Genomic DNA, 13,537 nt, shown 5'->3' with positions numbered 1-13,537 from the left:
TTATTATTTTCTTAAACAGAAGTTTCAAATTGTTACCTGACTTCAATATTTGTGTGACTGTGTTTCAATTCCAAATCACATGATTAAAGTTTATATTAATTAATTAGCATTAAATTCTTAGGTAGAGAAAGGAAGAAAAAAGAAACAACTAGATCACTGATATTTTACTTGATAAAGAAACTATAATACTTGACTTAAAACAAAAATTTTCCAGATTACTCATCTTCATCTACATCCTAATAATTTGATTTTCATTTAACCCAGAATGAGTACAGAAGTTACAGTGTGGGATCCCACTCTATCAGTTTATATAGGTGTCTATACGCACGGAAAATTGTATAAGGATCTTTATCCTTTCTGACATTATCAGACACCCAGTAGCTCTGTTTTGAATAGTTGGTAAATATATTTATTTAAGTTTAGAGTCAAAACTGTTTCAAAATCTACTATTCCAATGCTATAAAATGTTATGCTACATTTGAATATAAGTACTCTGTATTATCACCACTTCAAGTGTTTTATCATTTCTATTAATCCGAAAAGGAAAATTTCTTTATGGCAACAGTAATGAAAAACTTTTCTTACAGGATAAATGAAAACCAATTTTTCTGTTTGGTAAACAATCATTTTTTAAAGATCACCTTCAAAAGCTAGGACACCCGCCACCTCCCACCTTCATTGTGGTACTTGAGTAACTGTGTCGTGCTCCTCTCATCTGTCACTTTGTTTAGCACGGGGACTGCATGACCGTTCGACAGTGTAACTTTACTGCGTGGCCTGAGCATGGGGTTCCCGAAAGCAGTGCCCCTCTCGTTCACTTTGTGAAGTTGGTTCGAGCAAGCAGAGCTCATGACACCACACCTATGATTGTTCACTGCAGGTAAAAAGGGTATCTTGTTACAACCTTACATGAGACACTATAAATAGTCTTTAAACTCCATGTGGTCTTTTCATTATTATGATACCATTGATTATTTTTCTGACAGAAGTTAATGTAGATTCATTCCAGATTATACTTTTCAGGTATTTTACTGGCTATAATAACAAAAAAGATATAGCTTTATAAAAGCTAGGATAACAGGAAAAAATGAATGATGAATGAATCTAAATGAAATATATATGTGTATGAGATATATATAAATAAACAGAACTTTTCCTGAATTTTTGACTGGATTATGCCTTTACAGGCCTTTAAAAATTAAACATTGTAGCCTATCATTAATGTATGTGTGTTTTTGTGTATATGTGGAAGATCTTATGAATTTTATGAATAAACATCTGATATGTTATTATTTCAGTTAGTATGACTATACTACTGTAATTTAAACATATCTTATAAAAGCAAATTTTTAGGTTGGAGTTGGAAAGGATAAGTAAAAGAAAATGAAGTTCAATTTAAGTGACCAATCCAACCATAATTACAGATTTTACCAAGTTTTAGCTACTCAAATGTCTCCCTTTGACCTGAGCTTCTGAACATGGTCAATAGAATGAGTATAAATGTTTCCCCTTTGTTATTTATACTGGTATTTGTTTAGTATTTAGAGTTTTTCTGGGCAGATGATATGATTTGTGTTTTCTAAATGATGTATCTAAACCGATTTCAACTGGAGTCTCTTCAACGACTGGAGTTTGGAGATTAGAGAAAAAGTGGGTGATAATAGGTTTTAATATTCCATTTACATAAGAAACCTAGAATAGATAAGTAATGGAGACAGAGAGAATGGTGGTTAGCAGGGACTTTGGGGAGAAGGAGATGAGAAGGTAGGGTTAATGGGGACAGAGTTTCTGTAGGGGACGGTGATGAAGTTCTGAAAGTGGATGGTGGGGTGGCTGCACAGCAGTGCAGGGCGCTGAGGGCCGGTGAGTTGTGCACTGCAAAGTGGTTACAACGGTCCGTTTCGTGTTGCATGTGTTTTACCACGATAAGAACATTTTTAATTGGCAATGTATTTTGAAACCATTAATATTAAATTAATTATAATAATTCCAATAATTAGTTTACTAATAATTTTCTAATAGGTATATAATTAGTTTGGTTAAATAAGAAAATATCTATTAATCTAGGGTTTATCTTTTTAGAGGGCAAACTCAATATGTAATTTAAATGATTGTATATTTTCCAAGAACATTTTGAATTTTTTTAATTATGAGTAATACAGAGATGCTCATAATAAAATCTCTGAATAATAATTGCATTTAAGAAACACATAGAGCAATTAGCAAAAATCTCATTCTTACCACACCAATTCCATTTTCTCTTTCATGCACATAAAATTTTTAGCAATGTACTATATAATATAAATGACACCATAGTTTGCTTCTAAATTTAGTGATTGATTTTAAAATGGCATCGATACTGATTAAAACCTTTAAGGGATAGTAGTTGTCTTCAGCTACTGTCAGCTACAGTTCCATATTACCACTGTATATGGAAGATACATTTGTCTCTGTGTCTTCCATATACACCGCCACTGGTGCAAAAACCTTTGAAAAATGAAAGCACCTTCCCTCTTGAAGCTCCAAAAACAGCAGAGTCTCCTTTGCTGTGATTTAAAATAGATAAATGAGAAAAGAGAAAGGTATGCTTATTCTAATAATTATCTTTAAATATCATTTTAAGCGTACTAAATTTTTATTTCCAACTCTGACTTCTCACCTCAACTTTAATTAGACATATATTTAACTTTCAATTCAACATGACAACCTGAATGGCCACAAAATTCTGAAAATTAAATGTGCTCTAACTGAACATTTGATTCCATTTCCAAACTCTTCCTCATCACCATGTTTGTAAATAGCAAGTTCACTCTGCTTGATCCAAAACCTCTGGACTCATCCCCGACTCTTCTCCCTGTCTCACATTCAATGTCCAACCCACCAGCTCGGACTGCTGGCCCCTGTCCCCTTTCCACTCCACTCTCCTTGCCCTGATCTCCCTGCTCTGCTTTGAACACACAGAACATTCTCCCACTCAGATCTGTTCTTCCACTCCCTCCAGCTGCTGTGCTCCTCTCCCAGATACCCACATGATGCACTCCCTAACCTCATTCAAGTTTCTTTGCTAATGTTACCTTATCTGAGAAGCTTTCTCTGATGCCCCTATCCTGCCCTATCAGTGTCTATCTCCTTAGCCTGGCTTACCTGTTGTTATAACATTTCATTTACTTTATTACCACAGGGCACAGACTATGTGTGCTTGCTTGTGTCACACTAAACCCATCCTCTAGAGTACAAGCTTTAAATGTGCAGGGACTTTGTATTGTTCATGGTTACACCTCAGATGCCTGGGACAGTGTCTGGCACTCAAAATATATTGGATGATGTAATGACTGATTACTCTGTTCAGGCACATGTGTACATGTGTTATCACAATAGGATTTATGTTGTAATGCTCACTACTTCTTAGGTCAAATCATAGGAAACTGTCGACTTCTCAAACTTTTTCTTACCTACAAAAATGGCAGTTTCATGTTGCTTAAAGTAACATTTATGGGACAAGGTGACCTTTAATATGTCTCTTTTTATTTTTAATATTTATTTTCTATATTAACCATTTAAACACCCATTTTCTTTCTAGTGGGAGTTGCTGAATGAATCTTCTCATTTTTGCCACTTAACAGTTTCTACGGAGTTACACATGTGTGCTTGGGTTTTAAACTAATTTTTAAAAAGGAAATAGCTTCTTAATTTTATAATTTGTAAGAAGTAAAAAAAAATCTACCAAAAAAAGCACACGAGGGAATTTTTCAATATCATGCAGTGGAAATGCTGTATGAGCTAACTATTTGACATTTTTAATGTTTAACATTTCTGTTAGGAACCCAATAGAAATGGCTTTAGAAATAAAACCAGAGGCTTTTTATATGGTCAATAAAAAGCCTCTGGTTTTAAGAATTTTCAACAATTTGTAAAAATAATTTTCATAGTTATCCAACTACAACCCCTAAAATATTATGAAAGAATGTTACCTCTTTAAAAAAAACTCAAATATTTGACAATTGATAATAATCATTTTGCCCTCTTTAAACCATCTTGGTAACAATATAAATCCAGAGAAACTCTCAAAAAATCTACCTCTAAATAAAAAAGTAACTTTAGAATGTATTTCTGTCACAGCTCATTTTCTTCATCACCATCACCATGAACTGCCTTTTGATGAATAATTTTCATGTAATTTCACTCTTTCCACAGTGCTGGAGTTGGAAGAACTGGAGTGTTCATTGCTCTGGATCACTTAACACAACATATAAATGATCACGATTTTGTGGACATATATGGACTAGTAGCTGAACTGAGAAGCGAAAGAATGTGCATGGTACAGAACCTGGTAAGATCTAGAACTATGTGCAATGTCAGCTCCAGCATTTCTACATGGGAGGGTCTTAGTGGCAGCAATCTGGTGGCGTGTGGACTTGAAATTGTCTCTGCATAGCAGACACTCTCTTTTCCTACATGGTAAACCCCCTTTGGAGAAGCAGTAGGGTTTGGGGTGTCTTTGGGAGGGCAGCTGATGGAGATTATAGGAGAACTGAGGCACACGTGCCACACAGTCAGTCTTCAACAGTGTTACCTGACTACATCATCATTTCCTTATATTTACAGGTGTATAGGAAACAATCCATACCATTAAGTTGCTTTTAGCATTTTACAAGTTTGGGGAGCTTATAAAATGAATCAAATCAATATCTTTTGTAAACATGCTGAAAGTTATAGTAGGAAAAAGTTTAAAATATTGTTTGGGGGTTCTATGTATTTCACTTGTCCACATGTACCCCTATTGATATTAATACCAATAATGGTTATTTTAGTATATCCTAACCAGCTAAGAGATTTTTTTTTGTTTGTTTTGCTGTTTTGGTTTGGAAGTAAAAATACTGCTACAACATACGGATTTTTCTTCCTTAAAAAATCACATAATATGATGGTATTATGGACCCTCTATGGAGTGTCCAGTGTGTTCCAAGTGCTATAGTAGATTCTTTACATGTATTATCTTATTTAATCCTTCATTTGTAGAGTAGGTGCAATAAAACTAACCAACAGACTGGGTATTATTGGCTGTGCTATGCAAATACAGAAGCAGATGTTCCAAGTAGTTAAGTAATATTCCAAGGTTATACTATTCATAACTGTCAGAACCCAATGCCAACCCAAGTGTAACTGCAGTATACAAGATGTTCCTGTCTGTATCTCTGGGTTGGGATTTTTATGCCATATAAGCAGAGACTTTCTCACAGTAAATATATAGATCAATTGTTACAGTATTTTTCCAAGGTACATCCTAGAAAACATGAATGGTATCACAGTTGTTAAAAGTGTGAGAAAACAGGTTTTTTGCTAACTTTAAAAAAGAAGTTAAACTGGTTTTCTTAGAATCTCATAGAGCCTTTACACCAATGCACACTGAAAATTACAAATGCAGAATACAACCTTTTTGGACTGCACATCCCTTTCAGGAAAAAAAATGTTTGAGCATTTAACTCCAGCATATATGCATTTAATTTTTAAATGTAGATTGTACAATTATGTAAATTCTTTTTATTGTTGTTCAATTACAGTTGCCCCAATGTTCCCCCCATTGCTCTCCCCTGCCCTGCCCACCCCCAAGCTCCCTCAGTCAGAACATATACAGATTAAGAAATGAAAAAAACATTAGATAGATAAGTAATATTTTGAAAACCTTGCTAATTGTGATAGCTTTTTATCATTATATATTTTGAAAAGACAAAATATATACTTAGCACAGGCTAATTTTGTTTTTGAAGTAGTTTTAAATATGCATTTAAAATTATATCTAATTTTTTAACATAATCTAGTTGCTGTAAGAGGATTATATTAGGAGTACAAGGAATGTCACCCCTGCCATTATCTCATCATTCACCTGGGCTTGCATGATAAATACTGTCTGCAATTTTCTTGTGGGAATCTTTTTAAGCCACGTCAATTCTCCGATAGTTAGGTAAAACTAGGTAATGTAATCCATATCCATTCCTTTACATGCCAAAAAAGAACAAATGAGTGAAGTGTTACTCTTCTCTCAGGATATTTCAGAAACAGTATATGACTTGTGACCATGGTTGGCTTCCTAGGCATGCAAACCTGTGCAGTCTAACAGCTCCCCATTCTCAAAAGGGCCTTGCACCTGGTTTATGTTGGCGGTTACTGTCTTGAAAATATTTGATAATTTTTTAGGAAAAAACGTACATTTTCATTTTGTAGTGGGCCCTGCAAATTATGTGGCTGATTCTTGTCTAGGGGTTTTATAAGGGCTCCAGTATCAATCCAACTATTAACCATTATTAAAAGTCAAATATCTTATTTTAGCTAACAATAAGATAAATAGAAAGCTAATTTCCTCTCATGAGCTTTGGTGTACACATGTGCACTGATGATCAATGTTCTTGACATTGATTGACATTGGTTGGCTCTCTTGAATAGAATAGAGTGGGGACTGATTGGGATATGGTATCCTAGAGGCTAAAGTCAATCTTCAAATAATAAAAGTTCTAAAAAATGCCATACTCTAAAACTTTGTAGAACTGAATTTTGTAGAGGGTATGCTCAAGAATGCCTGTTAAAAATTTCACAGAATTTAGTACTCAATATATGCTATAATTTTCATACATTATGTTTGTTTAACCAGCTAGAGCAAAATGCTGCATTTAGGTAAGGGAGTGGAAAGACCATGAATTCTGGAGTTGGAGAACTAAGTTCAGAATCCCGTACCACTAATTGCTGGCTCTATGATTTTGTGTAATTAACTTCTCTTAGCAATTTTTTTAAACAGCCATGTTATGCTTTTCATCAGTTTGCTGTCGGTATTAAATAAAAGACGGTATGTACAACACCAAGTATGCAGTTAATGCCCAGCATGCAGTAAATGTCTGACAAGATTCTGCTGGGTCCCTCCTTACTGACAAGCTGGTACTCTGAACCTCTCTTTCACCAAGCTTCATTGCCAGCAGTCTTACTCTTTATTGTCCTTTCTCTATGATAAAAAAAAAAAGATGAAGAAAGACAGAAAAATGGAAACTGAGACAAGATTTCCAGTTAAGATGGCAGCACAGGTAAACACAGCTCACCTCTTCACACAACCACATCAAAATTGTAACCAAAGTATAAAACAACCATCGCTCAGAACCATCAGCAATCAAGTTGAATGGAAGTTTGACAACTACAGAATTAAAGAAACCACATCCATCCAGACTCATAGGAGGGGTAGAGGTGTGGTAACAGGCTGGTCCCACACCCATGTGTGGTGGATAAGAATTCAGGAGGGATATCTAGGGAGCAAGGAGACCAAGCCCCACACCAGGCCACCCAGCCCAGGGTTCCAGTGCCAGGAAGGTAAGTCCATCCCCATAATTTCTGGCTGCCAAAACCAGTAGGGATTAGGTCAGTGGGAGAAAATTCTAGAGTTCTAAGCAGTTCCTTTTTAAAGAACCCACTCACAGACTTATACACACTCACTCTCTCTGAGCTCTAGCACCAGGGTAGCAGCTTGAACAGCACCAGTGGCATACAGGGTGAAACATCTGGCATCAAAGCAGGAGCTAGGGGACAGCTATCTACCAGACAGAAAGATGGACAGAGGCTGTTGTCCCTTTTCTGAGCCCTCCCTACACAGAGCCTCAGAGCTGGCAGGTGGGTGCCATATCTGAGATTATATCAATCTGACTAACAGGGTTTGCCATGCCCTGGAGGATCTCCCGAGACTCCATCCCACCCAATTTATGGCCCCACTCAAACTGTTAACCATGACTTTTCCATGTGAAGGGCTGCTCTTGGCTCATGCTTCACAACTTCCCGTAGCCTATCAAATAAGCAACAGCTGAGGCCTGGCACTAGCAGCAGCCAGCCTAGGTTCACAAGGTGGCCTCACATGGAAATCTCCAACCCCAGCACAAGTAGCAGCCACATCAGACTGCTTTATAGCCCAGGCAGGGTGGTCCTGGGAAGAACACAGGAGGGAGCTGACCTTGGCCTGCCCCGCCTGAAAGACCCCAGAGCCTCTGCACCCAGTGGACAGCTACAGACTATGTCAGAAAACCACCACCTTTCTCAGCTGATTCTCCATGGAGGGTGGAGGTTTGTAGTCAATGGTCACAGCCAGTCCTTGCAACTGACAGGCAAGGATAAATCCCTCCCATTGATCTGCCAACAGCAATCAAGGCTTCACTACAAAAGGAGGGTGTACTCAGCCCACACAAAGGGTGTACCTCGAAAGGGAAGGCTGTACCACACTGGACCCTATAGGACACCCATTACATGAGGCCACACTACCAAGATAGGGAGTCACAGCAGCTCTATCTAATACATAGAAACAAACACAGGGAGGCTGCCGAAAAGAGGAGACAAAGAAACATGGCTCAAGTGAAAGAACAGATCAAAACTCCAGAAAAAGATCTGAATAAAATTGAGATGCAGAGTTCAAAACACTGGGTTATAAGGATGCTCAAGAAACTTAGTGAGGACTTCAACAGCATGAAAAAGATCCATTCAGAAACTAAGTATACACTGATTGAAGTAAAGAACAATTTATAAGGAAAGAATGGGACAGTGGATGAAGCCGAGAACCAAATCAACAACTCAGAACAAAAGGAAGCAAAAACCAACCAATCAGAACAACCAGAAGAAAAAAGAATCCGAAAATGAAAACGAGGATAGTGTAGGCAGCCTCTGACACAACTTCAAACATCCCAACATTCGTATCATAGGGATGCCAGAAGAAGAGAAAGAGCAAGGAATTGGAAATCTATTTGAAAAAATACTGAAAAAAATCTCTAATTTGGTGAAGAAAATAGACATGCAAGTCCAGGAAGCACAGAGAGTCCCAAACTCAATAGATTTAAAGAGTCCCACGCTAAGACAATCAGAATTAAAATGCCAGAGGTTAAAGATAAAGAGAATTTTAAAAACAGCAAGAGAAAAGTAGTTAGTTACTAAGGAGAGTTGCCATGACACTGTCAGCTGATTTCTCAAAAGAAACTTTACTGGCTAGAAGGGATTGTCATGAAATATTCAAAGTCATGAAAAGCAGGGACCTACAGCCAAGATTGTTTTAACCCTGCAAAGCTATCATTAAGAATGGAAGGGCAGATAAAAAGCTTCCCAGATGAGAAAAAAACTAGAGGAGTTCATTGTCACCAAACCATTATTATATGAAATGTTCAAAGGATTTATATAAGAAAAAGATCAAAATTATGAACAATAAAATGGCCATAAACATGTATCTGTGAACAATTGAATCAAAAACATACTAAGCAAACAAAAAGAACTGAAACAGAATCATGGATACTGAGAGCATTTTGTTGGTTGCCAGATGGGAGGGGGGCTTAAGGGAATGGGTGAAGAGGTGAAGGGATCAAGAAGTACAAATAGGTAGTTATAGAATAGCCATGGGGATATAAAGCACAGTATAGGAAATGGAGTAGCCAAAGAATTTATATGCATGACCCAGGGACATGAACAATGGTGTGGGGATTGCCTGAGGGAGTGTGGGGTGGAGAGAAGGGGGAAAAATTAGGACAACTATAATAGCATAATCAATAAAATACAGTTAAAAAATAAAAAGGGGAAATGATCACACCTTGGCTCCAGTCCTTGCAAACCAGCATTGCATTGCACAAGAGTGGCTTCTTACTTTCCTCTGTTGCACTTGGGAGTGACTCAAGTTTCCATAAAGAATGCTCATGTCTCAGCACATATTACAGTAGCCATCAGCAGTGGTGGGGAGATTGGGACCTCAGCAAAATATTGCCACAAGAAGAAACCACAAAAGAGGGGCATGGCCCTGATCCAAGAGAGAGCTTTATCTTCCACCATCTACCAAAAAAATGAATAGAAGCACCAAGAGGTGACTTTGAAAGGACTTTCTGAAAGAATGCTCTGCAGCAGTATAGTGCTCCTGCGGTACTATTGCTGCTTCCCACAAGGATTAATCTGTATGAGCCTCTTTCCTGCTCTGGTTCTCCTGGAAGTTTACCAATGTGAACGAAGTGAAAGAAAATAAAAACTAATATATTTTGGGTGGCTAGTTTTTTGTCAGGCACTTTACATATAGCAAGTCTTTTCAATCTTACCCCACAGGTTTTATCCCTAATAATAAAACTCAACATCAAGATGTGTAGTTCTTAAGGTACAACATATATGGGGAAGAAATGGAAAGTGCAGTCTTCACTGTCTCTTTGGCAGTAACACGCCATGGCAGAGGCATCTTGAAAAACATAGCACTGCCCCGTGAGCTCAGCCTGCGCTGCTGGTGGAGTTCCCGTCATTCTTTCCAGTGGAGAAGATGTGACTTTAAAATCAAATGTAATTTTTAAAAAAACTGAACTCATAAATCGAACTGATGGTTGTTTTCAAAGAAATTATAGCATGCCAGTATATTTCTAACAATATTATTCATTGTGTGATACACGTTTGGAAAAACTCTCTTGGAATTACCTTGAGAAGTAATTTACTAGCAATTTCAATAGAATTTTCATTACTTTATAACCGCACTTCGTTCCTTGCCAGAATTGAATTATGTAACTTGATGATCCACCTCACTTACAAAACTTGATCCCTAATGACTTCTGGATGGATGTATGTTCCCCAATTGAAAGCTTTCCTTAAATGGTAAAGGTTGGCTAGCTATGAGAATTAAATGAGACTAAGTCAACAATCATTTATTACGCAGCTGTGACATGCCAGGCACTATTATAGGCAATGGAAATTCAGCAATGAATATGAGAGTTATGCCCTCAGAGAATTAACGTTCTGGTGATGAGATGTTTTAGGGAACATTTTCTAATCCACAAAGAAATAGATATTCTTGATAATGAGCAACAGTTTCTGAAGAAAATTTCAGCAGGAGTAGTCATAAAAATTTTGTGGTATAGTAGCAATAGATATAAATATAACCTCTTAAGATGGTCACTTAGACAATATTCAACTTAAATTAATTATATATTTGTACATTTATATATCTTAAACATTTTATTATATTTCTTTAATGTCAGGAGTGTTTCTTATTTAGAAGTGAGGGTGATTTTCTCTGAAAGTAACCTTACCTACCTTTGGGAAGGTCCACAGTTGGAAAGGCTAACAGGTTATTGAATTACATTGAATAAACTTAAAGAACTCTCATGGTACTAAATTTAGTCCTAACATTCAAATGAACTGTTAGGAGTTCTTGTCCAGCACCTGGTTGTTTGCATATTTCAATGGTCACCTGCCTTTTATTTACAAATAGGGACCTCCTTTTTGTTAGATATGTGACAATAAATAGGTGAAATGTTAGGTGATAAACAGAATTGTGAAACATATTTTAAATATGTTGTTGGTGTGTGGATATGCTCACTCACAGATTTCAGAAGTAAATTTAGCATCTGCATTCCAACAGCCATTCTAACAAGAAAACTATTTATAAGAAAAATGACTCAGTTACCTAATAGGACAAATTTGTAAATAAATTTAAATAATCTAATTGCCACTTTTTACAATCACAGCAAAAAGGACACATTAACACTTTGTGTTCAATGAGAAGCATTTTTAAAGAAACTTAAAGCCATTAAGAAGCCACAGGAATTTTGAAAACTGTATGTTTGAGATGGTAGAAAATCATTTACGTACATGGTGAATTATGTGCCTCTGACTTAGCTATTTAACAAGTGTTGAATTCTCCCTGTAACAGTATAGCTCACTTTATAAGTATCTCCACCATATCCATTTATTTAACCATCTTTCTTTTGTGTCTAGGCACAGTATATCTTTTTACACCAGTGCATTCTGGATCTCTTATCCAGTAAAGGAAGTAATCAGCCCATCTGTTTTGTTAACTATTCTGCACTTCAGAAGATGGACTCTTTGGATGCCATGGAAGGTAAACAGAGGCAGTGTGTACCCAATTTACTAGTTTACCATGTCGAGTAGGAGTATTGGTTTAATAATAACCATGTGCTGAAAATGTTTTAGAAGGGTGGTTGGTACACTTACATTTTTTAAATTTCTAATCCAAGTTAGGATAATAGCTTTTCAATATGGACCATATTTTTGCCATGAAACATTTAAATCTTTTGAATTGTTAACTTCAATTCTCTCTCGTGACATGTTACTTGTTGTTATAGGTGATGTTGAGCTTGAATGGGAAGAAACCACCATGTAAATATTCACACCAAAGATTACAACTGGAAGATATTTTTAAGTCCCAGGGGCCAAAATTACCCCTTCATTCTTCTGAATTGAGATATTCAACCTTAAAGAAATCTGTATGTTTCCCTTATTGTGCCTTACTAAATACATTGACATTTTATGAATAGTTCTAATAAGTAGGTAATTTTGTACAGAATAAATATTATGCATTTAAAATGTCTAAGAAAAGATATCCCAGAGGTTTTTCAAGTCTTCCCTATTTTTGGAATGAGCCAAATATAAAATTCTTATTATACTAGCATTAATGTTTCTATGTGAATTTCCCCATGTATTGGATTTAATCCTAACAAAGTTGTAAATGTTGATTCGGTAGTGTTATTTTGGCCTCCAGGGTGTTGACGTTTCTCGTGGATAACTTCCAGGGCTGTCATGATGATCTGGACTTCCATGCACACCGCCGTGTTTTGAGTCCTCTGTTTTATGAGCGCTGAGATACCATCTCATGATCTCGAACAGCTGAACAGTAACCCCTGACACTGCGGGGATTACTTAGCTTTTACACAACACACAGTAGCTCTTTGGGGACACTTAGGGCTATTTAAATTGCATTGTGATCTTTCATTTGAAAAAACAAAAGAGGAAAATTAAACAGTGCAATTGCTTCTATGATGCTGTAGAGGATTTTTCTAGCCCGTCTACATTTGTACGTTTTCAGGCACACACTGTAGCACTGTATTGTATGTTAAATATATAGTCAAATGTATCAGAGTACTTGTCTGCTAGATATATATACTCAACCTAAAAACAGTTCTGAAGGTGTTTTTCAGCAGAAGTGTATAAAAAAACAATAATAAAAATGTATAATGTGTTGCAAGCTTGTCAACTAATGATGTGCTTCTGTGGTGCCAACAGAGATTTCCAAATAGATCACAAAAAATGGTCTTTATTCCCCAGCCTTGCTTATTGAGGAGTATATTTGGTGGAACTGAAAAAAGAAATCCACGAGGTTACAGCAGATAAGAGATTTTTTTTTAAAGAAAATACTGCAACTTCTTTTCTGTTAGATAGTGATGATGTACTTAAGTAAGTTTTGAACTATCAAAATATGGTATTATTTTGTCATATATTTCAATTGAGTCATAAAACAAAGTAATATTATTCTGTTTCTTTCAAGATAGAAATTATATCTTATGCATATTTCTACTGGAATATAAATATAGGTAATGTGCTGGCCAATAAAATTGAATTTTAAGGAATTGAGTTGCTTTGCAGCATGATTTCAGAGATTCTTATAAACATAAATTAGACTTTCTATCACATTAAGATATAATTACTAATTATTATAATAAAATATATTATATATAAGTACAATATAATACAGTACAAATAATTAAGATAG

General features: G+C 36.1%; 1 protein-coding gene across 3 annotated transcripts in view; it reads left to right on the top strand.

The window, feature by feature from the left end:
• PTPRQ (protein tyrosine phosphatase receptor type Q) overlaps positions 1-13,336 on the top strand; it is a 253,107-nt gene extending 239,771 nt beyond the window's left edge. For all 3 annotated transcript variants that reach the window (XM_053658806.1, XM_053658807.1, XM_053658805.1), the window contains 4 exons: positions 732-880; positions 4,195-4,330; positions 11,746-11,869; positions 12,114-13,336. In XM_053658806.1, the coding sequence (XP_053514781.1) occupies positions 732-880; positions 4,195-4,330; positions 11,746-11,869; positions 12,114-12,151 (447 nt within the window). In that variant the 3' untranslated portion in view covers positions 12,152-13,336. The remainder of the gene's footprint in view (positions 1-731; positions 881-4,194; positions 4,331-11,745; positions 11,870-12,113) is intronic.
• Positions 13,337-13,537: the final 201 nt, after the last annotated feature.

This window comes from Artibeus jamaicensis, unplaced genomic scaffold (assembly GCF_021234435.1).
Source record: "Artibeus jamaicensis isolate MK-2021 breed Jamaican fruit bat unplaced genomic scaffold, CSHL_Jam_final scaffold_584, whole genome shotgun sequence".
In the NCBI taxonomy this organism is placed as follows: Eukaryota; Metazoa; Chordata; class Mammalia; order Chiroptera; family Phyllostomidae; genus Artibeus; species Artibeus jamaicensis.
The sequence above is the reverse complement of the archived record's forward strand: the minus strand, read 5'-3'. Positions and strand labels throughout refer to the sequence as shown.